Source organism: Jatropha curcas, chromosome 3 (genome assembly GCF_041381405.1).
Source record: "Jatropha curcas cultivar XTBG-Jc1 chromosome 3, XTBG_Jcur_1.0, whole genome shotgun sequence".
NCBI lineage: Eukaryota > Viridiplantae > Streptophyta > Magnoliopsida > Malpighiales > Euphorbiaceae > Jatropha > Jatropha curcas.
Window position 1 is genome coordinate 26046781 of NC_143153.1, and position 10585 is coordinate 26057365.

Sequence of the window (10585 nt, forward strand, 5' to 3'; positions counted from 1 at the left end):
TATGCTTCCTATTATTAAGTTTTATGATTTTTATGCTTACCTTATTTGCCTTATTAAGTTTAAAGTATGGTCATTTAAGTTTCTTTTTTATGGCTTTCCTAATTAAAAAGCTACAATTAGTATGCTACTTTATGCTTTCCTAATTAAAAAGGTAAGTATATCGATATGTTAATTATGCTTCCCATTATTAAATTTTATACTTACATACTTTGTTAAAGTATGGTTATTCTAAGTTTTTTTTCTTTCTTATAACTTTCCTAATTAAAAAGTTACAATTAGTATACTACTTAACTTATAAATTTAATTATGGTTATGTTAAGTTTCTTTTTTATAACTTTCCTAATTAAAATGCTACGGTTAATATGCTGCTCAACCTGCTACATAAAAAAAGAGAGAAAAAATTAGCTAATCGGAGTTATGATTGATTGCTGAAGAAATTTATGGAGGTACAATCTATAAATTTTAAATAAATATTTTTTAAAAAAGTAAAATACTAATTAATAAAACTAAATAAATCAATTACAAACTATTTATCGTGTCAACAAGATAAACTACTTCATTTTCTCCAAGAGCATTATTGTCCTTTTAACACTGTTGATGCAGCATACACAACTTGTGCGAAAACTATTTCTCGTTCGCGTGCATACAAAGGCGACCTGTATGCATGGTCCATAAGCATGAGTTCAAGTGTTGAGCATAGTTTTAGCATTGTCTTAAAGCAAAAGGCACCTTTGAAAATGACACGCAAGTCAGTTTTAGAAAGCCCAAAACCCTCTTCCCAGCAAAGAAAACAGTCCAAATCACGCGCATCAAGAAACGCGTGTGAAATCTAAAGAAAATGTCAACAATGTCTCATTTTATTTTTCCTCGGTCGGTCCAACCCAAACCCAATACCTTCACCGTCCGCACATTCTCTCTCTTCTTTCTCTCTTTCAAAGCCACCATTTCTTCACCTGCAATTCATTTCTTTTCAATTCTGTTCTTCACAGACTAATTCAATGTTTGATTTAGGCGATAATCTTACAATAGAAACCTATAGAATTCCATGGCTCATTTGGATCCAAATCATTATCTTTTTTCTTCTAATTTTCCTTGTTTATTCCTTCACCGCTTTTAGTTCAGATCTCTCTCACACCAACTCTTCTCCTTCTCCTTCCTCTCCTTCATTAGCTACAGCTTCTACTACTTCATACTTGAACAAAGAAATTCTCAAGCACAATAACAACACTACCGTCACAAATCGACTGCAGCTTCATCAGGTACTTCATTTTCTCATTCCCTCAAATATAATCTGTTTGGATATTCAGCGAATTCTAACTTTTTCTAAAAAATTTTCCTCTCTGCTAAAGTTCGAATTAATTGGATTAAATTTCTTTATTATGAATGATGCTGTTATTATTTCTTACTGTTTTCCGTTGGTGATTTTGATGCTAATTAGTATTGCTTCAAAAGGAAATTGAGTTCACTTTTTTGGTTGAAATGGTCTAATGACATAATCATTATTGAGGGCCTGATTTTAAACATAATGAAGATTAGTGACATTAATCATTGTTTAACAAGTTTTATGGTTCGGTTGGTAATTTTCATGCTAGTAATTAATTAGTGTTTAAGCATTGTTTAATCCTTTATGGCTTTTTTAATCGGGAAATCGGACTCCGAACAGAACACTTGTTGATCTAGTTCTTGTATTAATGGAGTAAGTAGAAGCTAAGACCTTCCATTGTAGAAAAAGGGGTTTGAAATGCTTTAGTAATTAGAATATGTTTTCCAAGCTTGCAAGAATGGTTTTGGTATTTGCTCTGTCATTTTCCTGAATGGATTTCTTTGAGCTTCATTGAAAGAAACAGCGACCTGTATATATATATGAACTTTTATTTATGTAAATGAAATGATTGAATTAAAAATTTTGCCTAAAGTAATGCAATGAAGAGTATCATTTTTCAATCAGAAATTATTTTAAAAAAAACAATTTCCGAGTCAGATATTCGATCAATTAAAATTTAGTCCTCTATAATTGAATTTTAAAATCTCATTAGTAAAATAAATTTAGTTGCATTTTAGTTATTTTCAAAAAGAAATTACTATATCTGAAACATTTTAAAAATGCGTGTGTAATATGCAATCGAGCCGTTATGAGAAAAAAAGCACCATATAAAAGAGGATCCAGCTGTTGCAATTGTCTTGTTTCTCTACAAGTGAGGCTAAAATAGCTACCTCTAATGGATGAGTAGGTTTATACATCAAATCATTTGGTATAAATAGTTAATATCAGTGTCTCTTTACTAAAAAAAAGGAATAAAAGAATTTTTTTAAATTGCAAAATTTATTGCTATAAAAAAGGGTTAGAATTAGGAAAGAATGTCAAATTATGAGCATGTAAATAAATTAAAATATTAAATATTTTATTTAATATAAAATAAATCATATCAAAAATTTTTTTAATTATTCATAATATTGTCTCATATTCTTACTTTATGTAGTCTTTTTTTTTTTTTTTTTTTTTGCTTTTCTATATCTGTGGATAAATTATCTCAAATTATAAATTTAGACTTTATATAAATTGAGAAAAAAATATTATAATCGAAGGAGAGTTCGGGAGATAGCCGTTGGGTCGCGAAGATCATTTAACCTGTTAATAATTAAACAATAATAGTAAGAATAAAAAAGAATTTCATATTAATTCTTTCTGAACAATAATTAATAATTTTTATCGATAATGACAACCTGAGCAATTAAAATTTTTTTTTATGTAATGACAATCAGATGCCAACCTGTACCTGCAATTGTAGTATTTAGTAATTTAATTACATCAGTAGAAGCCAAGCAAGTGCATAGTTTTAGGTATTTGTTGATTAAAGCAGCTGCTGCGCTGTCATTTTGATAAGGATATTTTTATCGTTCCCATGGTAGAGGACTAGGCTGGTACTCATAGCATTTGCCAGTATTATTTATTAGGTTGGCGTTCTCTCTAATTTGTTTTTTTTTTTTTTTAAATTGGCAGCAAAATTTGGACTTAATTAAATTATATTTATTGACAAGTCGTGTTTCAGCTTACTGCCATTTATGTTTTCAACAAGTCTTTAAACTAAGAGACTTAATTATATGTCGACTTCTTTTTTTTCTAAATAAAAATTTTGATTTACATTGAGTTTGAACTCGAAATCTCATAATTTTACTACCTCCATTTCATAATACTTATCACATTTGAAAAAATAATTTGTTCCAAAATATTTGCTACATTTATAATTTAAAGGAGTAATAAATATTTTTTTCCATGTTTACCTATTGTATATAACAATAATTATTACTTCAATTTAATGATCTTTTTATAATTAGTATTAAATTAAGGGTAATATAGTTAATTTATCAATAATTTATTATAATTTAAACAAATTTAATGATTTTTTTTAAGGAACGTGAAATTTTAAATGTAATAAGTATTATGGAATAAAGATAGTATTATTTTAGGGACGTGGCGGTTATAATAAAACAAATGTTGTTGCTCGTCTTTTTCTTTCTCCATGCATAAATTTAATCCTAAATTTTATAAGAAAAATTGTGTGGCTATTTTAATTTTTAATCCCGTTCGGAATAAATGAATTCCAATAAGATATTTTTATAAATCAAAACTTTTATGTTTGAAATGGAAAAAAATTAAAATTAAAATTCAAGAAATTTGATCTTTTGTGGATTTAGATGTAATTAAATCAAAATTTACCAAAATCAATGGAATTTTCAAATGATATTTTAATCAAACTACCCAAAATTTAATGACAGAACTATTTATCTTTTTAACCTTCTAAAATTATTTATATCAAGGGTGTTTTAAAAAATAAAAGCAAATGAATTTTTAATTTTTAATTTATTATAAACATTAAAAATTCATTGATAATTTATAAATGAGTTCATTATATGAGCATAGCTTGACCTATCAAATCTTTTAACTATAAGTAGATTACATTCATTGAACATTTTAATTTGTAATATTGTACATATTCGATACAGCTTTACATAATTTTTAGTCGCAAAATAAATATTTGTAAGTGGGATACTTTATATATCTTTTTAAACAATAATTTTCACATTTATAATCATTCAATAAGTGTTTAATGAATATAATTAGAATGTTCAATAAATGTAATTTTTTTTACATAAATTTAACACTTTGTTAGTTACTATTTTCTCTGTTCAATAATACTTGTCATATTTAAGAAAATAGCTTGTTTTAAAATACTTGTCACATTTGTGGTTTCAAAAAGTAATAAATGTTTTTTTTTTTTATGTTTGCCCTTTGTATATGACTAATAATTATTACTTCAATCTAATGATTTTTTTAGAGAATTAATATTAAATTAAGAGTAATATAGTGAATTTACTCAATAATTTATTATAACTTTAATGGTTTTCTTAAAGAATATGAAATTCTAAACGTGACAAGTATTATGAAATAGAGATAGTATTAGTCATTGAAACTATTAAATTGAAGTAATAATTATTGGTTATATACGAAAGGTAAATATGAAAAAAAATATATTTATTACTCTTTAAAACTACAAGTATTTTAAATGAAGTTATTTACTCCATATCACCTAAGAGAAGCAGTACTAATCAAGTGATAGGAAATCTTGATAGGAAACAAGAGAGTACAGACTAATGTGGGGACCTCCATGGGTCCTAAGGTCAGTCTAAAGGCAAAGAATAGTCTATAAAACAATGAAGTATAAACAAAAACATGTGAATTGCATCCAAAAATTTAAAACTATCATAATTGATAGAAAAACAGAGAGATTGGATTGAGAAAAGTGTAACAGGTAGCAAGTTTTTTGCAGGTAGGAGAAAGGCAAAGTATAAAAGGAGAGATAGCAACAGGCACAAGTAGTAGAAGAATAATTACAGAAGAGAGTAGAGAAAGGGAAGGCTTTTCAACAAACGCCATAATAGAATTCCATCCTTGCGACTATTTTAGGCTTGCGAAATTAGCTTTTCTCAAGTGTTTCGGATTAGACTCCACCTCTGATCAGAGTTCTTCAAGCTCTGACAGGAAAAAAGAAAGGTAGAACACTGTATTTGAGAAAAAGATTGCAATTGTAAATAATTGTAAAGAGTAGCTCAAATTGGATTTTTTTTTTTTTTATTTTTGAAATTCAATCCAAGCTTTATTGACTGGACACACTTCTCAATTAGTTTTTGGCTTTGTTCATATGAATCTAACCCTTTTGTCTTTAACATAGTGTAACTTCGTATAGTGCGTCGAGATAGTCTAGACAAGGAGGAGGCAAAGGCCATGGGTTGTAGCATTGTTTTAAGACAGTTGGTGACTGGCTGGTGATGACACCTACACTTGTCATTTGAGTTCTTTCAGCAAACAATTACACCTTTACGCTTTGAAACAATAAAAAAAAAAAATTAAAAAAAAAACTTTTTTAAACAATAAAAAGATTATTTATTTACTTCACACTATGTAAAATGAAATATTATAAAATTTTCTAGTAGTGTAACAAGAATTTTTAATTTATAATATAAAGTTATTTTATATTTAAAATATACAAATTAAAGTTTCAAATTGTTTTATAAAAAATTGGTTCTGTCCCTTCCTTTGTACCCAAAAAAAAAAAAAATTGTTTTATAAAAAATTAGATAGGTAATTTCAAAGAGGTTATTTGCTAATTTACAAATTTATCCAAGAAAAAGAAAAAGGAGAAAAAAAAATGAGGTTAAAAAGAGTGAGTAATGCAACTTAATCGACTCTGATCCATTTACATCAGGTTTGGATATCAACTAAATAGATTTGTATAGAGTATTAATAACCTTACATTGATTCAGGTTTGAATTAAATTTAATAGTTCAATTATAGGTAATGATGAGCATTCATTGGCTCGATTCAGTCAATTCAATGCATGAATAAATGTTTAGTTAATGGTCGAATTAAAAAAAAAATCATATTTTCAATGATGAGTTAAATGTTTATTAAAAGTTAATCAAATTAATCGACGTCTAAAATTATGTTTTTTTAATTAGGCAGATAATATTAAATTATAAATATTTTTAGTTGCTTTTTGAACTTTTAAAATTTCAGTTAATTTTTATTTCAGATAAAATTAGTTGATTACAAATTATTATTAAATTCGGTTAGTTATTGGGCGTAGTTAATAATAAAAATTAATTGGGTTAAGTTTAATTAAGAAATTAATTTTGTTGACCCAAAAAAATTTTGGTTGAAAACATGTTTCATTTGAATTAATAGGTATCAATTTCATTTTAAAAAGATTGAATATAATATTTTAAGTGAAAACTAATTTGTATCATGATATTTAATTCATTCCTATGTCTTTTTATAACTGTAGAAGGAAAAAAAAATTTTTTTAATGTTATGTTAATTGAAAATTTTTATTAAAACGTAAAACTTTTATGAAAATGTTCTAAATAAAAAAAACTAATTGAATCGAGTTAATTCAATGCGTAAAGACTCAAGAGAGTTAATGAGCGACAACTACTTCAACTGCATAACATTCAAATTCTTTATTTCTCGAGGCAAATAATAAAAGAAGAGAGTCCCTGCAATTTAAGATGTCCAAGACAGTACCCAACTACTCCTCTGTGTGTCACGAAAAAAAGAAGTGGCAGGTGTCTAGCGACCGAGAGGGGCAACCGAAAATCCAAAACCACCGTAAACAGAGAAAGGAAGATACTAGACATGGAAACTTCAGCCATAGATACAGAGGAAGAGGAGCAGAGAAGAAGAACAAGAAAAGAAGAAATATGTAATCTCTTTATTAGTCCTTGCTACTTCTCTGAAAAGCTTATCAAGTCTCTTCTTAAGTGCTTGGGCTATGAATATGATTCATCAACCACACTTGAACAACCACCACCACCTTCAGATAATCCTCCTCAAGCCGCAGAAATAGCCATGAAAATAAATGTAAGTAACCCTTTCTCTCTCTCTCTCTCTCTCTCTCTCTCTCTTCTCACTCGCATATTTCTCTGTTAATGTTAAAGATAACAAATTGAACTTAAAACTAAATATTAAGGCTTGTATGGATTTTATAGGAAGTTAATGAGTTGGATGATATATAATGCAGGAAGAGAAGGCAGTGCCTCCAAGACCACCTATAAGCGGTGGGGGAGGTGGTCAAATCAACTAGTTTCAGTTTCCCTCTTTCTTTAACGTTCTTTTAACCAAGTTTTCACTTCTTATAAGTAATTAATTTTGTGTTATTGCGCTTAGATGTATATATTTATGGTCTTTAAAAAAATTAGTTTCTGTTAATATTTATATGTATTTATGGTAATAAAACATATTTAAAATAAAAGCAATAAGGTTATGGATTATATTTTTGTTAATTTTCTCATAGTTAACCAAATATAATTATTCTTTTTTCTTAAAAAATTTTATTGTTACCCAAACAAGATAATCAACATTTTTACTATCTTAGGAAAGTAATCCTCCACGGTAACCAAAAGCCTCCTAAATGTTTGATTGAATTTGGGCTACAAATGAATTAAATGGCCTGTAAATTACTAACTGTTCAGCGCCGGAAGAACTTGATTGAACTTTTTTTTTTTTTTTTAAACTTGTTTAACAGGAGCTAAGTAAATCTTGTTGGTTGTAAACTTTTAAGTATCAAAATATACTTTAAACAAATTATCAGGTGGTAATCTCAGACCTGGTTAAATTCTATTCAAAAAGTAATCCAAAGGAAATGGATTTTAGAAGCAAATAGTTGTGCAAATTGGTTGGCTAATTGTGCTGCTTCAATGCCTTTGGGTAGACATGTAGGATTGATTTCATCTTTCACCCATATAATTAATAAGTAGAAGAAAAGTGTACATTAGCCAAAATTGAAGCTATCTGTGTGATTAATATTGTTTGGGAGGCATATGACTCTATTACCTTCAGACAATTTGCTCTCTGTTTCACAGAAAACAATTATCATAAAGATTGATGGAAAATGAATGTAAAAAGCTTCCAAAATATAAAAATCAAGTACACTATACTTTCAATTTGTCCTCTTTCCCTTGTAATGGAATTGCTAAATCAGTGTGCAATTGCCACCAGATTTGGCTGTCTGATGTTATTTTTTAAAACAGCATTTTTTACATTTTGTTTTTTCTTTTTTATTTATTCTTTTTAAAAGTGCAGAAAAATCACAATTAGAGAGAGTCAAAAACTTTAAGTTTTCCCAAATCATCATTTGCTAAATACAGTTCTTGAAATGCAAACTCAGACATAATGTTAAATAGATAGTTAATAGATTTTGACGACAACATTCAATTTTTACGCATTTTATCTATGTGCCTGTTAAAATTCTTTATTAAGTTCAAAAATAAACTTAAAAAAGAAGAAGAAGAAGAAAAGGTCAACTATGATTGAATTAATGAATGGTAAATAGAATCGTCCATTATATTTAGCAGAAAGAAGGATATTTCCCGCTTATTTTTCATACTCAAGAAGTTTATAGTTTCTACAATCTTCATAAGTCAGCACAGAATTATTAAAACATTGGCATCGTCCACAACCATTAACCAAATCTTGGTTTAAATACTAATTAAACAATGGAAACCAATTTCTACAACAGCAGTGAGTGATTCAAAAATTATCCGTCTGTCAAAGAAGCTTTAACACAAGAACACATCACTATGGCTCATTTTATTCCTTCAGTCCACACCAATAGAATTAAAGGACCAATTAAGTCCTTACCCAAGATCACTCTAGCCCATTTTGGACTATTGATCCACATCATTGTTTCCATATTACAGTACATGAACACAGCAATGTAAATATGACAAGTTGATTCCAATGATAACATGAGATGCCCACGAGAACGGCAACACATTTCTTGTGTAACTAAAGTTCATCTGAAACATCAAAGAGCTTTCCATTCCTAGCATGAATGCATAATATGGTAAAACATTCAATAAACTGAAAAGCTTTCGCTCAACATTACTCCATAACAACAAAGAGAATTACTATTTATGTTATTCAATATTTTCTAATTTTAATTAAATTGTACCCTTTTCTATTTTATTAATATGCAATAAAAATCGTTTATCATAAGAAAGACTGTGGAAGTATTTTAATGCACCCACTCATATCAAAGTGTCAGACACTACTGTGAGACATTTTTGATTTTATATTTTTTTGTTGGACACGGTTTGATGAGTCATGTGAAACAAGTATGATGCTCCAAGAAGTGTTGGTGCATCATAGTTTCCATGTCTTCATCAAACCTGGACTTATCAATCCAACTTTAGCGGTTCCATTATGATCAACACAGCACAAGCCCCACTTCTCAGTACCACCTAAACCAGACTAGGGCTGTACTCCATTTTATCATCTGAATTAAGTATGCTGTGGTCCTAGATATTTGTATGCAGCTTGCCTTAGCCTTAGCAAATAATATCTATTTACATTGGCCATAAATATAATAAAATTATTCATATCTTAGAAGCAGTCGATCGCATAAGTTGATGATTTAGTAACCAAAAATAGTATTAATGATTTTATTTAGTAGCCTTAGGTAGAGTTACTTGTATGCTTATTTTTTTATATTGAATTAATGATAGTCCTTATTTCTTGAAACTTTAATCAACTAAAGATGTTGAATCTGTAATTTTCTCCCTTATTTTTCTTATACTAAAATAAGTAAAAGAAAAGGGTAAAAGATGATTGAATTTATTATTTACACATAATATATGTTTTCATTTATCCTATATACAACGAAAAAGACGATCTATTTATTGGCAAACATGAAATTAAAGCAACTGGTGGAATAGAAATGGAATCTATTTATCCCAAAATTTTCAGTCATGTCAAGGTTTCCTAGTTGCAGTTCATTAGGAAGTGTCCAATCAAAATAATATAGCAATTATGTTAGTTATAACAAATGGGAGAAGCTGACTGTAGGTATTAGGTGTATTACATAAATTCTAGCTAATTATAAAAGTTGGTGCTAGAATTGGCTATTGGCATAATCACAAAGGGGAAAAAAGGAACAAGGAAAGAAAGAGAAGAAAAAGGTGATGGTGGCAATAGATGAGAGCAAATTTAGCCATTATGCTGTGGAATGGGCAATTGATTATTTGAAGGACATAAATGTTAATTTTGAGCTTGTCATCTTCACTTCAAAACTTGATACATACTTTGGTTATGTCCGTGCTTCTTTTGGTTCTGCTTGTAAGTGTTTCTCTCTCTGTATTTGGTTTTTCAAAATTTTTAGGGCAGTTTTTATATTTTTCAAAAACAATGGGGCTACGGCTCTTCCTAGTTCCGCCCTTGACTTCAGCACAAATTTGGGTCTAATATACAACAATATCATTAACTAATTGCTCTCTGAACTCAGTGTTGACATGTCTATGCACACTGCATGAACAAGTTCTGCTTATTCAGGGCCTGTCTTTGCTTTGCAGCTTCAAATTAATTCAGACAAGAGTTCATAACTAAAATTGACACTAATTCCTAAGTTTTTGCTTTTTGATGCCACACTCATCAATCTACAAATCAGAAATCTAGTCAGACTTTAAGCATCAAAAGCTTTCATGATCATCTCTAAGTGTGACAAAAAGCTATCCTATACTGAAATGTTAC

At 28.5% G+C, this 10585-nt stretch overlaps 1 protein-coding gene across 1 annotated transcript; it reads left to right on the plus strand.

The window, feature by feature from the left end:
* The first annotated feature begins 825 nt into the window (after window positions 1-825).
* Window positions 826-7329, plus strand: LOC105636535 (uncharacterized). Its single transcript, XM_012219829.4, has 3 exons — window positions 826-1259; window positions 4830-6919; window positions 7080-7329. Exons 1-2 carry the CDS (start codon window positions 999-1001, stop codon window positions 5055-5057), a joined length of 489 nt encoding a protein of 162 aa, XP_012075219.1. The 5' UTR covers window positions 826-998; the 3' UTR covers window positions 5058-6919; window positions 7080-7329.
* The last annotated feature ends 3256 nt before the right edge of the window (window positions 7330-10585 follow it).

Coding starts and splice junctions, on each gene's coding strand:
- LOC105636535 (XM_012219829.4), top strand. CDS start 999: ATGTTTGATTTAGGCGATAATCTTACAATAGAAACCTATAGAATTCCA. Junction 1,260..4,829: donor ATCGACTGCAGCTTCATCAG/GTACTTCATTTT, acceptor AGTTTTTTGCAG/GTAGGAGAAAGGCAAAGTAT.